Raw genomic sequence first — 23,504 nt, forward strand, 5'->3', positions numbered from 1 at the left:
AGTTTAAGTTTTAGCTATCAGCCCAAAATTTTAAAAGCATTTGAATCATGGAGGAAAAAGGTTGAGGAAAATGTTCACTTCTCTTCTGTTGCTTCTAGGTATGGTGCAGGAAGATTATCACAGCCAAAATCCATATCACAATGCTGTCCATGCTGCTGATGTCACGCAAGCTATGCATTGCTACTTAAAAGAGGCCAAGGTAACCACACAAGCTTAGCTAGAATTTCCATAGACCACACAGCGATGAACTCATTTTACCAAGAAAACAAAAGTGTTCCACAATTGTACTTATGTCAGTAAAAACCGCCAATGGAATCTCCAATGCTCATTCCACCTGAGGGATGGAACATACAGAACAAAAAAGAATGCAGCTGTTTAAACCAATCTTAAAAGTAGAAATTATCCAGAAGGGTGACTTTAGGGCAGAATAGGTTCTTCTCCAAAAAAACAGCGCATCAATGTTTTGAAAAATTGTCCAACACTTTGTGAGATTGTAAAAAAAAAGTTAGAAGATCTTTCATCAGGAAGCCAAACAAACAAACCTTGAGATCTCATTTTAAAAAATCTGAGAAGTTCTCACCTAAGTTGGAGAGATGTTAATGGTCTGGTACAAGTTTTGTGGGATTTAGGCAATTCTAAATCTTTTTTGGCCCAAAATAGATTGAGAGAAAGGGTGTTAACAGTGTATAAAAACTTGCCAATGTTTGGTCTTGGGTTCTTTTGTTCGTGTTTTGAAAACTTGAAACTAACCAGCATTTCCTGATTTCAGATAAATGAAGTCTGATTTGTTTACAGTTGGAAGTAGATGCTTCCAGATTCCTTTCTGCAGAAATGCCAAGAGAAACAAAAGGCAAAGCCTAAAATCTATGCCAGTTCATGACCATAATACAGAGTTTAATATTACAGTCAAACTTGGCCATTAAAGCAGATGAATAATGCCAAGCCGCATTTGCTGAAAAAGCAAATTATGGGAGAAAGACGTTAACAGGCTGAAGAGAAAAGAGACATGTTTAAGAGTTCTTTGTACCCAATTCATTCCTGCAAATGCCCTTTTAAAATATTTTTTTCACTTACCTGAAATTCAACATGTTGGGACAGAATCTTAAAAAAAACAATTACTGTATATACTCGAGTATAAGCCTAGTTTTTCAGCCCACTTTTTGGGCTGAAAAAAGCCGCCTCGGCTTATACTCGAGTCAGTGAAAAATTTGCCCGAAATGGAGGAGAAAAAGGGGCGGGGCCATGCCGCTGGGTGACACTCGTGAATGGCCCAGTGCCCCTGTGAGTTTCCCCTCCCTCTATGTCAGTTTGCCGCGCAGCGCGCACCGCACCATCCCCCCTCCTCACGTTCTAATGTAATGCAGGGCTGTCTTACGATTCCCCTTCCTCCCCCTCCTGCCGCTCTGCAACGATGTCCCACCTCCTCCTTGTTATGGCAAGCAGCCACATAGCGATGTCCCACCTCCTCTGGTACAGTGATCCAATGATAGGAATCACTGTGCCGTGTGTCATAGGAGGCGGGACATCGCTCCCGCGGCTGCACGGGACATCATCATCACAGCGGGACATCAGCATCATGAGGTGAGTGAAGTATTTCATTGAATACACCGCTAGTTTACTGTTTTTCTTTGAAATAAATATTCAAAAACATTATTGGTATCTATTTTTATTTTTGAAATTTACCGGTAGCTGCTGCATTTCCCACCCTAGGCTTATACTCGAGTCAATAACTTTTCCAGTTTTTTGTGGTAAAATTAGGTGCCTCGGCTTATATTCGGGTCGGCCTATACTCGAGTATATACGGTAACAGAGAAGAGCTGTAAAGGGGAGAGGGAGGCAATCTTGCCTCTATTGATTCTCATTTTTAAATGTACTATTCTCCATGGCATTTCCCATTGCCATTAGCAAGATAAGCAGAATCCCCCAGTATACTTTTTAAAATTACTAACATTCTTCACCTGAGATATCATTGGTCACATAAAATATCTGAAACAATCAAAACTTTTTATACTATACAGCTACTTGCAATTTAGATACAACCTTTAGTCTTTTTCTCTGGTACCTGAAAGATAACAACCCACAAGTCATGAGGTAATGTGATTCTAGATGAAAAGGCCCAGTGGAGGAAAATCGAAAATATTTTTTTGTATTTATTCCCAACAAAAATTTAAAAAGCTACAACAGTTCTGGAAAAATGTATTTTTTCCACAGATTATTCAATTCCCCCAATTCTTTTCTTTTACATCCATCCTGAGTACATGTACTTTTTTATGTACATTATACATTAGCATTTTTCAATAAATATTATAAAACAAAATGCTACTTTCTGCCCTTCCCCCCCAAAAAAATCCCCAGATATTGAACTTTACAGCATATTTGCCAGAATTAAAATATAATTGCTTGTTTCTCAAAGTTACACATCATATCTGGTCTAAGACTCTGATTTATTTATTTCCTTATTTATTTGTTTTTTGAATTTATTGTCCTCCCAACTCCAATAGACTCTGGGAGCATATAAAACTAGAAAAGAACATTAAAAAGCATATAAACATCAAATCAGACAGCCCAGACTAAAATAAACTTATGAGCAGGAAAAATCAAATAAAACAAAACAAGATCCCTAGTCAAATAATAAACTTCAACTCCAAGCCAGGTTTTCATATCTTTCAAGAACCTTATTTTTAATCTTAACCTTATTCTTATTTTTTATGTTTCATTGCTTTACTATTGTTATGTTTACATTTTTATCATTTTTTTTGGTCTAAGACAAGATGGGCAGCAAACAAATTTAACAAATAAGCAGAAGGTGCTTGCTGACTTTATCTAGACCTTAATGGAACTACATCTAGCAGTGGGGTACCCCAAGATTCTGTCTTGGGCCCAGTACTTTTCAATAATTTCATAAATGATTTAGATGAGGGAAATTAAGGGGGAGTCATCAGATTTGCAGAGAATACCAAGCCGTCAGGAATAGCCAACACTCTAGAAGATAGGCTAAAAATCCAGAAGAATGTTGACAGACAACAGTGAACCCTATCTTTACAAAATGAAATTTGATGATGAGAAAAGCAATGTTCCCTCTAATTTTTTTTCAGTGTGAGTAGAAAAGTATAGTGTTTGAAGGGCACATTTTCATGCCTGAGCACCTGAATTTTTTTCACAGATATCACCTAAGATAACAACCAAATCAGTTATGTTTATTCAAGGTACCCGCTGTCAAGCCCCACTCCATTACATAATTAGGAAAGAAGGCTAAGAGACTCCATGGGTTGGAAATCAAAAGTACTTTTACTAATTATAAATGGTAAGTGAGCAGTAGCAAAGCAAAGTCTGATTAATATGGCGCGAAAGCAATTGATATATAGAATAACCCGTTCCCCCCCCCTTAGGATCAAAGCTCCAGTCCAATCATAAGTCCTTCAAATGTCAGGTGTGAGATAACTTCAAAAAGACAGGCCGGACGATGGAATGTCGAGGCCGTTGATGCAGGCGGGAAACACATACGCATGCGCAATCCCAACGACTGGTACATCCTAGAACATTCCTCCAGCACATCAATTAACCCCTCCCAAATACAAGCCCCCCCCCTTCCTGTTTCATGGCAGCTGAAGCAACAGCAAGGCAGAAGCTGACATCCGGCCGTCCCCCGGAAAAAAGGCAGTCAGGCCTGGAAGAAAAACAAACAAAACAGACAAACGACAAAACACAAAAAGAAGAGGGAGGGGAGAAAAGTCAAGGCTTGTCGGGATACGAAGCATAAAATTTCTGTAGCAGGCGGGGAGCACGAACGTGGGATTTATCAACCCATTCCGTGTGGGATGGGGGGAAGTGTTTCCAAGCCACCAGATATTGGATGCGATTACGGTGCCTGCGGGAATCAAGAATTTCACGAACTTCAAAATGACGTTCCCCATCAATCAGCAACGGAGCAGGCGGAGGGTCATCCGGGGGCCGTAAGTGGGACACCCGAACCGGCTTGATGAGGTTGATGTGGAACACTGGGTGGATTCGGTTGAGATGTTTGGGCAATTGTAAACGAACAGAAACAGGATTGATGACTTTCACAATAGGGAAAGGGCCAACATACTTGGGTCCCAATTTCTTTGATTTCTGTGTAGTGTGCAAGAATTTTGTGGACAAATACACCAAATCCCCAATGTGGTATTCATAGGGCTGAGAGCGTTTCCTATCGGCTTGCTTCTTATGGGATTTATGGGCAGCGTCCAAAGTGGAAAGAGTCAGAGGCCAAATGCGACTGAGACGCTCACTCCAGTCCGCAACTGAAGGAACCTGAGGCTGGGCCGTAGGCAATTCGGGAATAGGAACAAAATCCTGGCCGTAAACGACCCGAAAAGGGGTAAACCCCGTGCTGGAGTGAACCGAGTTGTTATAGGCCACCTCAGCATGTGGTAACAAGTCAACCCAATCGTCCTGTTGATAATTGATGAAACAACGTAAATATTGTTCAAGGACGGAATTAGTACGTTCACAGCCGCCATTAGTCTGAGGATGGTAGGCGGAGCTAAGGCCCTGGGCGGAGCCAATGCGTTTGAGAAACTCCTTCCAAAAAGTAGATGTGAATTGGACCCCACGATCGGAGATAATACGGTCGGGAACCCCATGTAAACGGTAGATGTGGGAAAGGAACAGTTTAGCCAATGCCTTGGCGGAAGGAATTTTGTGACAAGGCACGAAATGAACTTGCTTGGAAAACAAATCAGTGACCACCCAGATGACGGTATGTCCCTGGCTCTCGGGAAGCTCAACAATAAAGTCCATAGAAATCTCCTTCCAAGGGGCAACCGGGCGAGCGACGGACTGGAGAAGCCCCTGCGGTTTCCCCGGCGGTTTTTTGGCGGTAGCGCAAACAGGGCAACTGGCCACATAAAGTTCAATGTCCTTTTTTAAAGAGGGCCACCAGAACTGTCTCTTCACGAGGTGCAAAGTTTTTACGAAACCAAAATGACCCGCCAATCTGGAGTCATGAGCGCGACGAAGGACGACAAGTCGTAGGGAAGCGGGGACGTATAATTTAGCACCAATCCACGGTAGATCGTCCCTCATGGTGCACTCGTCCCGATGGTCCAGAAACCAGTCGTCTTGAGGAAGAGCTTTTTTAAGGTCAGAAAGTAGATCTTGAGGCACTTCCTTCTGAGCGTGGGTCTGTTGACGTGTGAGTACTGGAGCTGCCAGGAGCGGTTGGACGATACTCAGTTTAGAGCAATTATATTGAGGTAATCGGGACAAAGCATCTGCCATGAAGTTCTTTCCACCCGGGATATACTTTAGAGTGAAATTGAAACGGTTGAAATATTGGGCCCATCGCATCTGTTTGGGGGAGAGACGACGAGGCGTTCGCAACGCTTCCAAGTTCTTGTGGTCAGTCCAAACCTCAAATGGGTGTTTAGCGCCTTCCAGGAAATGGCGCCAAGTCGCGAGGGCCCAACGGACCGCAAAAGCCTCCTTCTCCCAAACTGCCCAACGCCGCTCCGTGTCAGTGAGTTTACGGGAAGTTTATGCGCAAGGCTGCAAGTTACCTTGGTCGTTAGCTTGCAACAGAACGGCCCCTACGGCGACATCACTGGCATCAGCCTGGACGACGAAAGGCTGGTCGAGATCAGGGTGCTTAAGAACTGGTTCAGCGGCAAAAAGGCGTTTAAGCTTCTCGAATGCCGCCTGGCATTCCATGTTCCAGTCCAAAGGCTTATTGGGTTTAGGCTTCGGGTCGCCTTTCGTCTTGAGCAAATTAGTAATAGGGAGAGCAATGTTAGCAAAAGAGGGAATGAATTGACGGTAGAAATTGGCGAACCCTAAAAATTTTTGCAATTGCTTACGAGTTCTGGGCGCGTCCCATTCAGTGACCGCCTTCACCTTTTCAGGGTCCATTTCAATGCCATCAGGGGAGATGCGGTAGCCCAGATAGTCAATTTTAGTTTGGTGAAACTCACACTTAGACAATTTGGCATAAAGGTCAGCGGCACGGAGTTTTTTCAAAACAGTGCGTACCAGATTGACGTGGTGGTCGTAACTGCGGGTATAAATGAGGATATCGTCCAGGTATACGATAACGCCCTTGTACAGATGATCGTGCAAGACCTCATTAATAAATTGCATGAACACAGCAGGAGCTCCCTGGAGGCCAAAAGGCATAACCCGAAACTGGAAACAACCAAGAGGGCAGTTGAAAGCAGTCTTCCATTCGTCCCCTTCCTTAATGCGTATTCTATAGTAAGCTTCTCGCAGGTCCAATTTTGTGAAGATGCGGCCCTTCCCTAGTTGCGCCAACAAGTCTTTCATCAATGGGAGTGGGTAGAGGTTCTGAGAAGAGACCGCGTTAAGGTTTCTAAAGTCACAGCATAAGCGAAGAGAACCATCTTTCTTTTCACGAAACAGTACAGGGGCAGCCACTTTGGGTCGGGCTGGTTCAATGAAACCACGTTTCAAATTTTTGTCAATGAAAGAACGCATCTCCTCCATTTCCCTGGGCGACATGGAGTAAATCCGGGGTTTAGGGAGCTTAACCCCGGGTAAAATGTCTATGGAGCAATCAGTAGGCCTGTGGGGGGGCAGAATGTCCGAAGATTGTTCGCTGAAGACTTCCTTAAGATCCAGATATTCTTTCGGAATTTTCTCCTCTCCTGCAATCCTCTCCTGCCCTCTAGCGGCTACTTCAGGAACGTCAGTGACAGCAGGTTGGTCCGGAGAGCCCTCCCCCACTGGAGGCACCTTCGAGCGAACGCGTAAGCGGCCTGTCCGCCAATTTATGTGAGGGTTCCACTTTCGAAGCCATGGGATGCCCAAAATGAGTGGCCTGTCCATGCCCGGAGTGACCACAAAAGAGATTAATTCAGTATGGGTACCCATCCTCATTTCCAAAGGCTCCGTAAAAAAATGGGCACCCCCCCCCCCCGCAATGGAGCCGTCTATTTGGCAAAATACAATTGGGGTTTTCAAAGTGCGCAATTTGAGGCCTAATTTCTCCACCATGGCTGGATTGATCATGGACCGGGAACAGCCTGAATCAAGTAAAGCCAAGAGGGTGGCAGGTATCCCCTCAGGAGGAACTTTTAATTCAATAGGGATTAGCAGGGGCCCCTTGTTTGAACTCACCCAGTGAGGCGATGTGTCGTCATCGGAGTCCTCCGAAGAAGAGGAGTTAGCGTCCGCGTCTCCCTCTAATGGCTGGGCAAACGGAGGGGGGTTGGATTCCCCAGCGAAAGCTGTCTCCTTCTTCTTCTTTTCAGGGCCTCTGGCAGACTTTTCCTCACGTTTGGGAGGGGGTTGGGCATAGAGGGGTAATTTAGCACGACATTCGGGGGCGATGTGCCCGAGTTTGCCACAGTGAAAGCATGTTACAGGCCTGGAGAAGCCAGAAGGGGGCCCCCTTGCTTCACCTCGTCGTTTGAAGAGCGATTGAGTGGTTGGAGGGGGGAGGGATTTGGCAGCCCTCTCTTTCCGCTTCCTTCTTTCCTCTTTAGCATAACGGAGACGGGTTAAGTCGAGTTCAGCGTCCGCTGCATGCTCAAACCAAGTGATTAAACGTCTCGGCAGGTTACGATTGACACATTGCTGATAAATGTCTTCATTCAGTCCTTCAGCAAATCTGTCCAGAAGGGCGTCCTCCCCCCAACCTCTCATGTATTGGGAAAGACACTGAAATTCCTGGATGTATTGGGCGACAGGTTTATCGTCTTGTTCAAAGGTTAAAAACTTCAATTTGTTCCGCTTCTCAGTTAACGGGTCATCAAAACGTTGGCGGAAAGCCTCCATAAAGCGGTTGAAATTCCCCAAGAGGGGAGAGGCAGACATATGCAACGCAGTTGACCATGTAGCCGCCTCACCATCTAAGGACAAAAGAATCATCCTGACTCTCATGGTGTCAGTTTCAAAGTCCCGGCCATAAATCTCCATGTAGTTAAACACCTGCATAAGAAACGAGGGCAGGCTAGCAGAACCACCATTATAACGTACAGGCAAGGGAGGGATTTTAGCCATCCGATGTCTTCGGGGGGGAGGGCCTCCTTGATCAGCAACACCTCTAGCCGCAGGGGGCGAAGCAGGCCGAGGGGGAGGGGGAGATGTCGGGCGTGGGTAACGTTGCCAATTTCTCCAGTCTCTTTCCTCCTCCCCCCTTCTCTCCCCCAAATATGTTTGACCCCAATAATCAGGTAATTCACTCCGCTGGGGTTTTCTCATGGGCCCCTGGTGCTGGTAGCTTCTCCATTCTCCTTCATCGCCCCCCCTTCTTTCCTCAAAGTACCTTTGGCTCCAATAGTCAGGGAACTCACTCGTCTGGGGTTTTCTCACGGCACCCGGCTCCAGCGAAGTTTGTCGGGGTGGTCTTTGGGTGAGTCCAGCATTCCAGCTTGTCTCTGTCTCTCTTTGTCCCACCGAAGTTGACCATCGGGGTGGGGGGGAAGGTTCAGGCTGGCTGGAAATTTGCAGTTGAAATAAATCTTCGTGCAAGGATCGGTCAGGCGGGCTGGGCTCGTGTAAAGAAAGGTCGGGAGGTCCTAGTTCACTGGAATCCGCCCCTCCAACGGCCCCCTCCTCCTCTCTGCTCGGAGAAGACATTATTTCCCTTCTCGGTAGATGTAAATCTCCTGGAAAGGGGTTTTATTTTCAGACTTTGCTTCTTGTCAAGCCCCACTCCATTACATAATTAGGAAAGAAGGCTAAGAGACTCCATGGGTTGGAAATCAAAAGTACTTTTACTAATTATAAATGGTAAGTGAGCAGTAGCAAAGCAAAGTCTGATTAATATGGCGCGAAAGCAATTGATATATAGAATAACCCGTTCCCCCCCCCCTTAGGATCAAAGCTCCAGTCCAATCATAAGTCCTTCAAATGTCAGGTGTGAGATAACTTCAAAAAGACAGGCTGGACGATGGAATGTCGAGGCCGTTGATGCAGGCGGGAAACACATACGCATGCGCAATCCCAACGACTGGTACATCCTAGAACATTCCTCCAGCACATCAATTAACCCCTCCCAAATACAAGCCCCCCCCTTCCCGTTTCATGGCAGCTGAAGCAACAGCAAGGCAGAAGCTGACACCCGCTTAATTAAAAGTGTTATATAATATCAGTATCACTTAACAACGCTCCTGCTTAGCAACCAAAATGTTGGCTCAGAAAGTCTGGCATTTGAAGCACGCAAGTCTTAAAGCTGTTGTTACAAGATCCTTGCACCCCTAACCCTTTAGGAAAAAAAACCCAGGGGTCTTCAAACCTGACAGCTTTAAGACTTGTGGATTTCAACTCCCAGAATTCCTCCTCCAGTCATGTTGGCTCAGAAACTCTGGCATTGAAGCATGCAAGTCTTAAAGCTGTCAAGTTACAAGATCCTTGCACCCATAACCCTTTAGGGAAAAAAACCCCAGGGGTCTTCAAACCTGACAGCTTTAAGATTTGTGGACTTCAACTCCCAGAATTCCTCCTCCAGTCATGTTGCGGCGACGTCATCTGCATGGATCTGCTCCATCTTCGGTTTTTTTCACAGGGGGCAGGGCTTCTGCTGAAGATGCCAACGAGCCCCCGCCGCCACTAGAATAACTGCTACCACCGCCTCCTCCTCCTCCAACAGCACCACATTTGCTGCCCAGCGCTGCAGCTGAGGTGAAGCCGGCAAAGCTCCTGCTGGCGCCCCCGCCCATGGCAGCGGCGACGGTGCCTCCCCCTCCGCTCAGAGCATCTCAGCTGGGTTCCGTGTTATCCCTGCCGCTACCTCCACCTCCGCCATGCTTTTGAGAAGCCATGAAGCCTTTTTTTCCTGCTCCCGCCCCCTCCGCCGCCTTCCTACTGGCTCCCGCGGCCTCATGGCTCCTCAAAAGCACGGCAGAGGAGGAAGTGGGAGGGATAATGCGGGGCCCAGCTCAGAGGCTCCACGTGGAGGGAGAGGCACCACTGCCACGGGCAGGGGTGCTGGCGGGACCTTTGCCGGCTTCACCTCAGCCACAACGTCGGGCAGCAAATCCGGCAGTGCTGTTGGAGGAGGCAGCAGCAGATATTCTGGTGGCGGCGGGGGCTCTGGGGGTTTACTTCAGTCGCAACGCCAGGCGCAAGCGGCTAGGATTGGCCGCCCACAAAGGACCTCCCCAGGCTTGCTTTGCTGAACACGGGGTGACTGATGCTAGTTTGAGCAGCCGCAGCTGGCGCAAACTACCATCAGTCGCTCCGTGCTCATCAAAACAAGTTTGGGGAGGTCCTTTGCAGGCGGCTAGAACTGGCCGCCTGCAAAGGACTTCCCCGCGTATGCTTTTCTGAACACGGGGCGACTGACGGTAATGAGCAGCGCAGCCGGTGCCTAGGAGGTCCTAGGAGACCGGTTGTGCCGTGTAAGCTCCTGCCGCCATCCCCACGCCCGTGCTAACCCTAGATTTTCTGAGGCCCCTCAGCTTCCGGAGCCTGTGACAGAAATCACTGCGCGGCAGTTAGAAACTGCTGCGCGGTGTTTTCTTGCCACGTGCGTGGCCGTGCAGCCGCACACCTTAGAGGGAATAGTGGAGAAAAGTAAGGTTTTACACTTAGGCAAGAAAAACCAACTGTGCTGGTATAAAATAAGTTATACCTGGCTCAATAGCAGTAACTGCAGGAAGATCTTGAAATCCTAGTGGACAATCACTTAAATACGAGTAAGTAGTGTGCTGCCTCCACCAAAAAAGCCAGTGCAATTCTAGGATGCATTAACAGTATTAGTACTGTTTTATAATGCCTTGGTAAGGCCACACTTGGAATACTGCATCCAGCTTTGATTGCCACAATTTAAAAAAGATGTTGAGACTCTAGAAAGAGTGGAGAAAAGAGCAGCAAAGATTATTAGGGGACTGGAAGCTAAAACATGAATGGTTGCAGGACATTTCACTTGGGTCTAGTGAAAAGAAGGATCAGGGGTGACATGAGAGCAGTGTTCCAATATTTGATGGGCTGCCACAAAAAAGAGGGGGTCAAGCTATTTACCAAAGCACCAGAAGGCAGGGCAAGAAGCAATGGATGGAAACAAATCAAGGAGAGAAGCAACCTAGAACTAAGGAGAAATTTCCAGAGCGTGAGAATAATTATCCAGTGGAATGAATGGCTTGCCTCCAGAAGTTGTGGGTCCGCCATTACTGGAGATTTTAAAGAAGAAAATGGACAATCATTTGTCTGAAATGGTATAAAGCAGGAGTGTCAAACTCACATTGCCATGGTGGCATCATGTGACATATCGAGACTTTTCCTCCCTTCGCTAAACCGCGCATGGATATAGCCAGCACATGACACACCCACCCCGCGGGCTGGGTGTTTGACAGCACTGGTATAGAGTTTCCTGCTTGAGCAGGAGGTTGGTCTTCCAAGATCCCTTTCAGCTCTGTTATTCTGTTATCTCAGAATGGGAGCAGTGCTGTTCCAGAGGGTAGGGGCTGCAACAGAGAAGGCCATTTTCAGTGGTTGTCTTTAGAAATCAAAAGTGGTGGGGTTCTGTTTTGTTTTTGTTTTTTTTTACTTTGGTTGTAACTTAGTATCCCAGAGGTGTTCCCCAGAGGAAGGGAACTGGGGAGAAGAAGGAGACAGAAAAACCTCTGGAAGGCAAATGTGACTATGTGATTGAAGCATCATGGTATAATGCACCAAAAAGGGGGTAGGACTTTGATGATATGGTTGTGACTGCATCCAGACCTTTCTGATGGGCTCTTCAGGGCTCTTTAATTGTTCATGCATTTCGTGCATTACATTACGACTCTATCTGTTGCAGCATCAAAGTGCCTGCTAAAATTATACTGGAACTCATATCTCTATCAGGCTTTGGCAGCATGCTTTCCAAAAAAAAAAGTTATTGACATATAATTTTCATATCACTATTTAATAGTTCTTTTTAAAAAATGGCAATTCACTTTGTTGCTAAAGTTGAATAATAGGGAGTGGTGCAGCAGTGAAATTCAATTTTTTTTACTACCGGTTCTGTGGGCATGGCAGGGGAAGGACACTACAAAATCCATCCCCTCCCCATTCCTGGGGGAAGGATATTGCAAAATTCCCATTCCCTTCCCCACTCTGTGGCCAGCCAGAGGTTGTATTTGCCGGTTCTCCGAATTACTCAAAATTTCCGCTACCACTTCTCCAGAACCTGTCAGTACCTGCTGAATTTTACCCCTGGAGTGAGGGTATAAAGTGAAAAACATTATAGTTTCCTGGAGCCGCTGAAAAATGGGTATACGAAGAGCCATAATGGTTGCTTGGCTTTGAATTAATGTGATACATGAATTCAGCCATTGAGCTTTATAAATTATGGCCACTATGGTTTGTTCAACTATGTTAACTAGAGTGGAAACAAGCCATAGCTTAGTGTAGTGATGGTGAACCTTTTGGCCTCGAGTGCTGAAAAGGGAGCTCGCGTGTGCACTTTGCACATGTGCTTGCGCTCAACTGGCCGCAACCTGGAGGAGCTGCCCAAGGCACATCCGCATGCCCGAAAATGAACTTACAGTTTTTGGCGAGCACATGCACATGGACACTGGCCAGCACCTCAGAATCAGCTGGCTGGCATGCATGCTCAACAGAAGACCAGCTCTTCCAGTTTCAAACACTGCCACACACAGGAAGGACCACTGATCGTCGCATGTGCATGCATGCCAGAAACCCGGAAGAGAAACGGGCAAGGCCGTACATGCCAGGACACATGGCTCCGCAAGCCACTTCAGGCACGCATGCCATAGGTTTGCCATCACGGACTTAGTGTGATGAGGGAAGCAGTGCTTTAAGAACCAACATTAATGACGTAACATTGTTTGTGAATTAGGTCCAATGTTTTGTTATTCAAACAAAACCTGCATAAAGTTTCACACAGTGCATGAGATTACAATGTATGGTAATTGTAGCATGTAAAAATACATATTGTAAAAATGCAGTCACCTTTAACTCTGAACCCCTTTTTACATGCTCCAGCTTGCTAACTTCCTCACCCCTCTGGATGTTATGCTTGGATTATTGGCTGCTGCAGCACATGATGTAGACCATCCAGGAGTCAACCAGCCATTTTTAATAAAAACTAAACACCATCTTGCCGGTTTATATCAGGTGAGAATAGCAGTTAGCATAAATTATTGCTTTTTAAAATCACCTTTGTTATAACTGTACAGTATTAGAGGTTGCTGTCACTTCTTTTTGCCATGGTCACCTCAACTTTTCAGTTATTGGAGAACTATTTTCAAGACGTAGACCATGAAGTGTGGGAAGCAGTCATCCATGCCTATAAAAATGACTCACATAACTCATTTACTCCCCACATATGCAGACAGAATTTGTAGGAAACAGAACTTTCTAAAATTCTATTCCTACTTTTATGAGATATAACAGTAGCTTTATAATTTTACAGTGATGTGAAAAAAGTGCAGATTATGAGAAGGAGATGGATTGTGCCTCATTTAAAAAAGTGAATAGCTGTAAAGATAGGTTTGAAGAATAGGTACTCCCTATGCTATGTACTGTGAACTAAGAAAAATGGCACAAAATTGCTTAATGTCATAGTTAATTTTCAGACTTTCTGTACAAAATTTTCAGAAATTAAAAATAGAGGCAGACACAAAGCACTGATTTCAAATATATATTGGAACAAACATACATTTTATAGCCCAAAATCAAAAAGAAAAATAATTTGGAAATGGTGCCGAAGATTACATGAATTCTCTCCCAAGACAAATGCTGCAGTTGAATATGTAAGTGAGACTTCCATAGTATTCTTTAATAAACAGAGGTTGCATTCAATAAAAAATGTTAGCTTTATAAGTTTCTAACCTTGGCTAAAGAATTATAGTAGCACAGGCCATTATTTATGATTTAATAGTTTTTTAACAGTTCCCCACCCAGATGGCCTCTGGATCTAACAGTGTTATCTGGCTGGCATAGAACCTTGCCAGACATAAATCTCTCTTGTCCATCATTTAGTAACACATTTACTTATTGATTTCCTAGACAATATTTTCTCCAAGCATTTCTCTCTCCTTCCCCATAAATATATGTTTGTCTTCACAACAATTCATGAAGTAGGCTTGAATGATGAGATAATGTCTGCTAAACTTACTGAGGGATCTCAATGGTTGGGATTGGAATTTGGATATCCACAAGCCTAGTTGGCCTTCCTATCTTGGCACATGACACTGATTGAATTTAGTTGCTTTTCAGTTGTAAAATACATCCAAGGAACTCAGTCAATAGTTGTGAATGGTTTACGCCCTGTTTCCCTGAAATAAGACCTAACCGGAAAATAAGTCCTAGCATGATTTTTCAGGATGCTCGTAATATTAGCCCTACCCCCAAATTAAGCCCCACTTAAGATTGGATGCATTTAGTATCATATTTCTCTGAAAATAAGTTCTAACCAGAAAATAAGCCCTAATGCATCTTTTGGAGCAAAAATTAATGTAAGACCCAGTCTTATTTCCGGGGGAAACATGGTAACAGAATCCCAGTTTTATAATTAGCTCATTACAGAAATAAGAGGAGAGCTGCATACGCTTTTTTAAAAGCTTGAGGTCCTCCCCCCCATTTTTCCTTCCCTTCTCTGAAATGTCAGCTATGTAACAATTTAGACAGTCCTTGTACTCAAAGATAAAGGAACAGACAGGGCCACAAGTACCAAGGCTAGTACAGAATGATGATGAGATTATCTTGTGACAAGCTCATCTTTCTCTATCAGTTTTGACAAGGCACAGCCAAATGCTAGGCATACAGCTGGGATGATCTAAGGCCTGGCTGCAAAGTCTTTGAAATGTCAGGGCTTATAGGGAGAAGTAAAGTAAAAGGATGGAGAAACATTATTGCCCTGTGAATTAAGACAAAGCTACTGTAGGACAACCTCACTGCATTACACAACACCGAATGAAATGCATACTTTGTCCTTTTTAAAAATACACCTATTCTTTTTATTAAAATTGCATCCATTCCAGTTTGGTGTGCTTTTCAATTTTTTTTCCATCCCTTTTCCAGAATGTTTCTGTATTAGAAAACCATCACTGGAGATCTACAATAGGCATACTTCGAGAATCAAGACTCCTTGCACATCTGCCGAAAGAAGAGAGGTGAGCATCGGATTCTGGGAAATGAGCTGATCTCATGTGGATTCCCAGAACTTTTTTGAATGCAATGTTTTTACAGTGCAGTTTATAGGATGAACAGGTGTACAAATGAATGGTGAGTTTGTTTGGGTTTTTCCCTGGCCTGATTTGTGAGTCCATCCATTTATTCATTTACCTATCTATTTATTGGCCTTGGAACACTATAAAATCACCAGATTCAAAATTTTTGAAAAGATCCACATTTGTGAATATAGTACGGTGTTGTAATCCCTGTGTGATCCGTGTGGATGTGGTATGTATATTGATGCATGCATATCTGTATGCATACATGCATGCTTCCCAATCACATTGGTCTGGAAAAAAATTAAAATACAGCTTAGAAATTGCCCAATTTGTCTGGCATTACTCAGGTGTTCTAAGGGCAAGCTCTATACCAAGTTTAAATATTTTCCTTCTCCACATTCAAAATCTCTGTGTAGCAAAAATTGTGAACTCTCGTGGACTGTCAGTACATAGGGCACATGTGTGGAATACAGTTCAGCATCCCTCCATAGTGCTTGCTGCCTCATTCAAACTGGGAGAAACTACAGGAGGACTCTGGTGAGATTTATGCCAGCGCAATGAGAAATAGGGCTGTGTGATTGTGGAAAAAGATGTAGCTGTTTTAATGAGCTGCAGGGAAGATGCTACATTCAGTTTCTGAAGCATCCTTCCATTGCACAGCCCTAATCATAAGCCAGATGAAAATGGAGTTCCTCAAGGATGTACACAAGAAGGGGCAATGGCATCAAAATGGTGGGCACACCTAGGCAATTGAAGCCCCACCTCGTTTAAAGATGTGACTCACATATATGAAAAAATATTGTTGTTTCTCCCAGTGGCCACCCTAATGGCCACTTAGTAAGAGGAGGCATTACCCTAACAATACAAAATGAGGGAAATGACATCTGTTAATAACAGTTTTTTTTAAAATTTTGCATTGTCCTATAGTCATGACATTGAACAACAGCTTGGTTCCCTGATCTTGGCAACAGATATCAACAGGCAGAACGAATTTTTGACCCAACTGAAAGCTCATCTAAAAAACCAGGACTTGAAATTAGAGGATGCTTCAGACAGGCATTTTATGCTCCAGGTAAATGTTGAAGGTTTCTGTTTAAAAGTAGATATTTTCTCTGGTGGCCCAGAGCAGAGGAGACGTGAAACAAAGAGCCAGTGGTATCAAGTTTCTTTGATTATTTCATAGCATTCATTGAATTATTCACTTTCATCCAATTTACACATTATGCCAGTGAAGGCTAAACTTTTTGTCGAGGCATGCCAAAAGTGTGGGGAGCATGGGGGAGTGGCCCATGCCCACAACCATAATGCAATGCGCGCATTCACACACAAGCCACCCCTCCCCCGCATATGCGCACAGGCCTCACTGAAGCCTCCTGACTTCCGGGAGGCACATTAGGCTGTTTTTGCCTTCTGCGGGCTTCAAGGAAGCCTCCTGAAGCCTCCGTAGGGCAAAAAACAGCCCAACACACAATCCAAAAGTCCATTCCCAAGCTTCTGCTTTGCGCATTGGGTGGTTTTTCGCCCTCCGGAGGCTTCGGGGAATGCGCTGGAACTGACAGGGCAAAACCTCACATGCTCTCAGAAATGGTTCGTGTGCCACCTGTGCCACCTGTGCCATAGGTTTGCCATGACAGCATTATGCTATTAGGTGAAAACAGCACAAGGATTTACAAAGGCCCTGTTGGCCAAGTCAAGCTTTCGTTTTTTACAGGGACTAAGAAAATGCCTCTAGGGCCGGGATGGCGAACTTATGGACAAATGGAGCCATTTGTCAGGGCATGCAAGGCGTTGCCCTGTCAGTTGCCCAGCGCACATGCGCGCGCTGGCCAGCTGAGTTTAGCCTTTTTTAAATCCATTTTTTGCTCTCCCCAGGCTTCAGAGGCTTTATAGTAGCCTGGGGAGGGCAAAAAGAGCCTCTCCGTCCCCCCCAGAGTCCCCCTGGAGGCTTGAAGAGCTTCCCTGAAGCTTCCTGAAGGTCCCTGAAGCCTCCAGATGGCTTAAACCGACCCTACGAGCAAACTGGAAGTGACTTCCGGTTTGTTCATGTGGTCATTTTTTGCCCTTCGGAGGATTCAGGGAAGCCTCTTGAAGGTCCCTGAAGCCTCTGGGGGCCTCCAGGAGGATGGGGGAGGCTTTTTTCACCCTCCCCAGGCTCCTATAAAGCCTCTGGAGCCTGGGCAGGGCAAAAAAAGCATGCAAAAAAATGGGGGGGGGGGCTCTCATGCGTGCATGTGCACTGGGTAGGTCACATGTTGCATTATGAGTGTGGCACGCCTGTGCATAACCCCCCTGTGTTCTCTCCCCCTTATGGCATGTGAGCCAAAAAAGTTTCGCCATCGCTGCTCTAGGATGTTCAAACACAGAAAATAGTGACAAATCCTTCTTCCAACATTGCTCCCCTCCAATTGATATTTGGGGCCAAGTTGTTCTCAACCCTAGAGCAACATTAGCTTTTCAAGATTTATAGCTCTTGAGAACTGCTTTCTCCATAAATTTATCTAAATGTCATCCAAATCCCATGTTTCCTATGTTTCTAGTTGCCATTCAAATTTACTGCAGTTGTGGTTATGAATTCTGGGAGGTTAATGATGTGTAAGGAAATACTTTCTTATACTCTAAAGCCTCGTTTCAGACAGCTTTGTTGACTGATCCCTGGTCTTATTTTTTTCAAGCTGAGAAAAAAAATTCTCCCTGCCCACTTTCTTCATGTCATCCATGATACACTGGATATATCTAATCTCAGTTGCCTTTCACATGACATGGTCGCAGCTTATTGAATAAAGAAAGTGAATAAAGAAGGCTTGTCAACATGTGCGACACACACACACACACACACACACAAACCACACACACACACACACACGCACACACACACACACACACTATCATGGTTAACTGGAAGGAGAGATCCCTGAGGTGCTGAATTAGACAGGCCAGCTACTTGAGTCATTCAGATAATCAGTTCTCACAATATAGGTCAGGCCTGTCAAATTGGTGGCCCGCAGGTTGGATACGGCCATGCCTGCCATGCCCATCCTGGCTCCGCGAAGGCAAAAAACATTGCAATGCATCACGATCTGGGACGCAACACGATCACGTTTGACACCCCTGATATAGGTACTCCTTGCTTAGTGACCATGATTGGGACAAGCAACCCCATTGCTAGCGATATTAAGCAAGACAGCACAGAACCACAATGAGCTTATGAACTCAGCCCCTCTGCAGTCATTAAGCAAATCATCTGCAGTTGTTAAGTGAGACATCACATGGTCACAATACACAATTGTACTACTGACTTTTCCATTTAATATATAAATTACATTAAATGTTCAAACTGGATGTCATTTTATTTTTAATACTTTCTTATTCATTTGACATATGATCTTTGAAAGTTCCCAAGTACAATAACATTTTCCAGTAATAAATTAATACTAGGTGGAGCTGGGAAACCTAAGTATTCTGCCCATCCATAAATTAGTAGGCGCTGTATAGAGAAAATCTACTTGGCTATAAGGATGTTTTTAATGCAACAATTAATGTATTTAGTTTTGTTTTGGTATTGCCTTGTTTTTGTATCGTTAACATTCTTATTACTTAAGGAGAAAAACAATGTACCAGTTATAATTGGTGTTGATAATGAATTCATAGTTCATTCATATTTATTCTGTTATTTACCACAAACATATTATTTCTTCAGCATATCCCTGTTCCTCTGGAGGAGCCAATGCAATTTACAAAGGATTAATAAAAACTGTGCTTAGATAAAACCATCGCCGTAAAAATTAACAGACTTTAACATAATATACAAGCACATTAGAACATAATTCATTTGAAGACAGAACAATAACATGACAGGCAGTCTAAAATATATTCTGAAACTTTTAGTCCAGAGTCATTGTTATCCTAGAAGTAGCAGGTGTGTCTTCAGTTGTTGGCTAAAAAAAGGCCAGGTGACAGGCAAAGAGCTCTCCTTCTTCCCTCAAGAATCCCTACCTGACTTCAAATTAGAGAATTGTATTGTTGGGTTCCTACCACTAAGAAGGCCAACTTCTGGCTACAGTGTCTATCCCAGCTGATCGTGTAGCATAGTTTGATGTCAACATGTAAAAATTATGTATGCAATCCTTTTAGGACCAACATTAAAAGATAAAGGTTCCCCTCGCACACATGTGCTAGTCATTCCTGACTCTAGGGAGCGGTGCTCCTCTCTGTTTCAAAGCTGAAGATCCAGCACTGTCCAAAGATGTCTCTGTGGTCATGTGGCCAGCATGACTAAATGCCAAAGGCACACGGAACGCTGTTACCTTCCTACCAAAGATGGTTCCCTATTTTTCTACTTGCATTTTTATATGCGTTTGAACTGTTAGGTTGGCAGAAGCTGGGACAAGTAACAGGAGCTCACTCCGTTATGCGGCGCTAGGGATTCGAACCTCTGAACTGCCAACCTTTCTGATCAACAAGCTCAGCGTTTTAGCTGCTGAGCCACAGTGTCCCTCAACATTACACAGTTTCATTTGCCTGCCTTTCTATACACTTGAGCTTCACTTGCAGCTTTTAGATAATTTTCAATAAAGCTCTAAATATAATATGTTGCAACAATATAGTTATTACAGTATGCATCACTGAAGTGAGGCTATCTTAATTTTAGTATAATTATGGGATTTGAGATTGTAACTTCTCAAAAATCTTTTGCGATAAAATTTGTAACTTGGTAACTTCCAGTGGGGAAGCATCTTATTTATGAAATTATTGCTCAGCATCTCCAATAATAGGCAGAATCCTCCCAGATAGCTATTTTGAGATGTTATGAAAAGATCAGATATCATTAGTGTTTAATTTATTTTTGTTGTGCCTTCAGGAAGAGAAATGCAGTATTTTCCCCCTCGCATTCCACCATACTTTGGTTGATCTTAAGCGCCAGGCAAACACACTGGTGGGCAAGGGATTTGATGTTTTGCCTTAAGCCAAGTGTTTTGGTCCAGCAATGTAGCTATTTTACTAAAGCTGGCAATCCTATCTATTTTTCCTCTAACAAGAACAATTTCCTCTCATTTTGTTAGCAGTAGATGCCAACTCATCCCCAAATATTTTGAATCTGTTAATTCAATTAAGGTAGCGACTATATATGACTTGGCTGGCAATGATACAGACAAATCGGCTTGAATTTAGGATTATCTCTAAATTTTGGGGATCCCCAAATCCCCAGAGATGTTGACAGGATGTCTTCAGCCACTCTCTCTCAACTAAGCCTCTTTCACAAACTTTGCTGTTGAGGGAATTACTAGCAAATTAAACGAAACCACAATTCAGCGGAATCAGCACCATTAGCTAATTTGATTTTCTTCTTAACTTCCACTTTTACCTCCCTCAGGTGTCAAAAGAGATACAGAGTTCTGGTTCTTGTTATTCTGACAGCCTCCACCATTGTTAATTAACATTAACTGATTTAATAGTAGTTGCATATAACAAAATAAAACATTCCAAAATGATTTATATTAGTGCTAAGGTATCTCTGCAGCAAAAATACAGCATTTCAGACAATTAGCTATACCTTGTTCCAGGATGTCATTCCATTTCCTCCCCTCACAACTGTTAACTGGAATTGTGCCCCTAAAGCATATTTAAACCTGATTTTTTTTAATCCCTTCTGATCGTATTTCTTAATAATATACAGAATATGGAGTTTCTTTAAGTTATACTTTAAAAAATTAATTTGCTATTAGTATATAGAGAGTTATCCAACATCAGGGTATATTTGCATTTATAAAATGTACAGATTTACAGTGTTATAGTTATAACTGTAAATAGTTATTCAGTATATATTGAATGTATTGCTTTTCTGTAGTTTTAATGGTTACTGGTCTTTTTCATTTTGATTGTTTGTTTGGTATTATGGAATAATTCCCCTTCTGAGTGTCTTTTGTACAACAGCATAAAACTTGCAATAGCCAATAAAGTATTATTACTTCCCAAAGACCGATTCGATCACACAGGCTCGGCCTTCTCCGGGTTCCATCTGCCAGCCAATGTCAGCTGGCGACCCCCCGGGGGAGAGCCTTCTCTGTTGCTGCTCCGGCCCTCTGGAACGAGCTCCCCGTGGAGATCCGGACCCTTACTACCCTTCTGGCCTTCCATAAAGCTACCAAGTCCTGGCTGTTCCGGCAGGCTGAGAGCTGTTGAAGTATCCAGCCCTGCTTCATTTGTGACTGTTGTGTATTTTTAATATTGTTTGTATTGTCTTATTTATCCCCTTCCCCGTTTCATTGTGAGCCGCCCGGAGTCCTTCGGGAGTGGGCGGCATACAAAACCAATAAACGAACGAATTATGTCTTACTGCATCGTGGATGTCTTTTATTTTCAGATTGCACTTAAGTGCGCAGACATTTGCAATCCTTGCCGGCTCTGGGAGTTGAGCAAACAGTGGAGCGAGCGAGTTTGTGAGGAATTCTACAGACAAGGTCAGCAATCTGATATATTTTCACCTTGGCTCTGTGTTTCTGAATCATAATTTTAATATGAAGTGGCTGTGACTAGTCATCTTATTTGAAGTTGCTAAAAAAAATCTGGGGAAAATCCAACCTTCTTAAATAAATACCTTCTTTTTTAAAAGAAAAGAAAAGAAAAGAAGGTGATTAATACAACCATAGCCATTTAATTGCCTTGATTAACCTTGAACAGTAGTGTTCACTAGTCTTTTTAATAGTAACAAAAGATGATGAATCAGGGCCAGAGTTCTCAAAACTTGGCAACTTTAAGATTGTGGACTTCAACACCCAGAATTCTCCAGAATGGATTAAGGGTCTGACTTGGCCTACATGTAGAACTCTCAACATTTTGATTTCCCCTCACCATTCCATCCCAAAGGAAAATCCATTTGCAGGTGTTTGGAAGAGCCTTCAAACCAAAGCATTGTGTATTGATATAATTGTTCTCACTTTATATAGTATGACTAACCCAGCGGGTAGAAAAGGCCTAGTGACTTGCAAAGTAGTTTCCACCTGAAAGGACGCATCTTGTTCAGATTATCCCAATCAAGTACCCTTCAGCTGCATTTGGATCACAATCTATGAAACATCTAACCCAAATGTGACCCCCCCCCCCCCAAGCTGGGAATTTTGGGTGTTGGAATATTGTAAATATGTGGAGCATAAAGTTAGGGAAGATTTACATTACAGGTTATACTTCTGACCACCCAAAGCTACTGATAATTGCAATGCATGTAAAAGGTGCATGAAAGCAATGATAGCAAGTAACACATTGTGGTACATATCTTAGATTAAATAGACATCTTCTCCAAGAAATAATACAAAATTTGCAGTTTAATAAGATAAAATGACTTACAAATGTCTACCAATAAAGTAATGAAATATAAATACAACCACTGTACTCTATCTGTACCAATGTAGAAGTTTCCAGCACATCACTTAAGTACTACAAATGACCATAAAATAATTTGTGTAAGAAAGGAGTCCTATATCTTTTCTTAGCCTTGCATGATTTGGTAACAGGCATGTGCAATGTAGATTGTAAAAAGCTGTGTATGAATATCAGATGGATAAAATTATTTTCCTCTAGGATTTGCAGAATTCAGACAGATTAGCGTATAAATTATTAAATTTTATTTATTTATTTGTACTCTGCCTTTATTTATTTTTACAAATAGTTCAAGGTGGTGAAGATATCTAACATATCTTCCTTCTCCTATTTTCCCCACAAGTTCCTGGGGTTCCTGTGAAGGTGAACTGGGCTGAGAGAAAGTGATTGGCCCAAGGACATCCAGCTGGCTTTCATATTTAAGGCAGGACTAGAACTCATGATCTCCCACTTACTAGCCTAGTGTCTTACCCAGTAGACCAAACTCTTAGAGCTCTACACACAAAAACGTTTATGGTGTCAAAATATAATCATCCTTTCTGATAGGTGATCTGGAGCAGAAATTTGACTTGGAAATAAGTCCTCTTTGTAATCAGAAGAAAGACACAATACCTAGTATACAAATTGGTGAGTATACCATGTATCATTAGCCTGACCTCCTAATAAGTACCATAATTTTTCTATTCCATGAAAAACTACTTGGCAGTCAGATAAAATACGTTTTATAATCCTTTGGGATACAAAGCTCACTGCTTGTGAGTTTTGCTCCATTTTACAACCTTTCTGGCCACAGTTGCTGGAATTGGGTATGTCTAGTTTGATGAAAAGAAGGACTGGGGTGACAGGATAGCAGTGTTCGGATATCTCAGGGGCTGCCACAAAGAAAAGGGAGTCAGGCTATTCTCCAAAGCACCTGAGGGCAGGACAAGGAGCAATGGGTGGAAACTGGTCAAGGAGAGAAGCAACCTAGAACTAAGGAGAAATTTCCTGACAGTTAGAACAATTAATCAATGG

The 23,504-nt window shown here is 43.4% G+C and overlaps 1 protein-coding gene across 2 annotated transcripts in view; it reads left to right on the forward strand.

The window, feature by feature from the left end:
- Nucleotides 1-23,504, forward strand: part of PDE7B (phosphodiesterase 7B) — a 190,115-nt gene that overhangs the window by 140,209 nt on the left and 26,402 nt on the right. For both annotated transcript variants that reach the window (XM_032214809.1, XM_032214810.1), the window contains 6 exons: nt 99-199; nt 12,925-13,056; nt 14,965-15,056; nt 16,044-16,188; nt 21,478-21,574; nt 23,037-23,117. In XM_032214809.1, coding sequence (XP_032070700.1) covers nt 99-199; nt 12,925-13,056; nt 14,965-15,056; nt 16,044-16,188; nt 21,478-21,574; nt 23,037-23,117 — 648 coding nt within the window. The remainder of the gene's footprint in view (nt 1-98; nt 200-12,924; nt 13,057-14,964; nt 15,057-16,043; nt 16,189-21,477; nt 21,575-23,036; nt 23,118-23,504) is intronic.

The sequence above is a fragment of the Thamnophis elegans genome, chromosome 4, assembly GCF_009769535.1.
Source record: "Thamnophis elegans isolate rThaEle1 chromosome 4, rThaEle1.pri, whole genome shotgun sequence".
Lineage (NCBI taxonomy): Eukaryota > Metazoa > Chordata > Lepidosauria > Squamata > Colubridae > Thamnophis > Thamnophis elegans.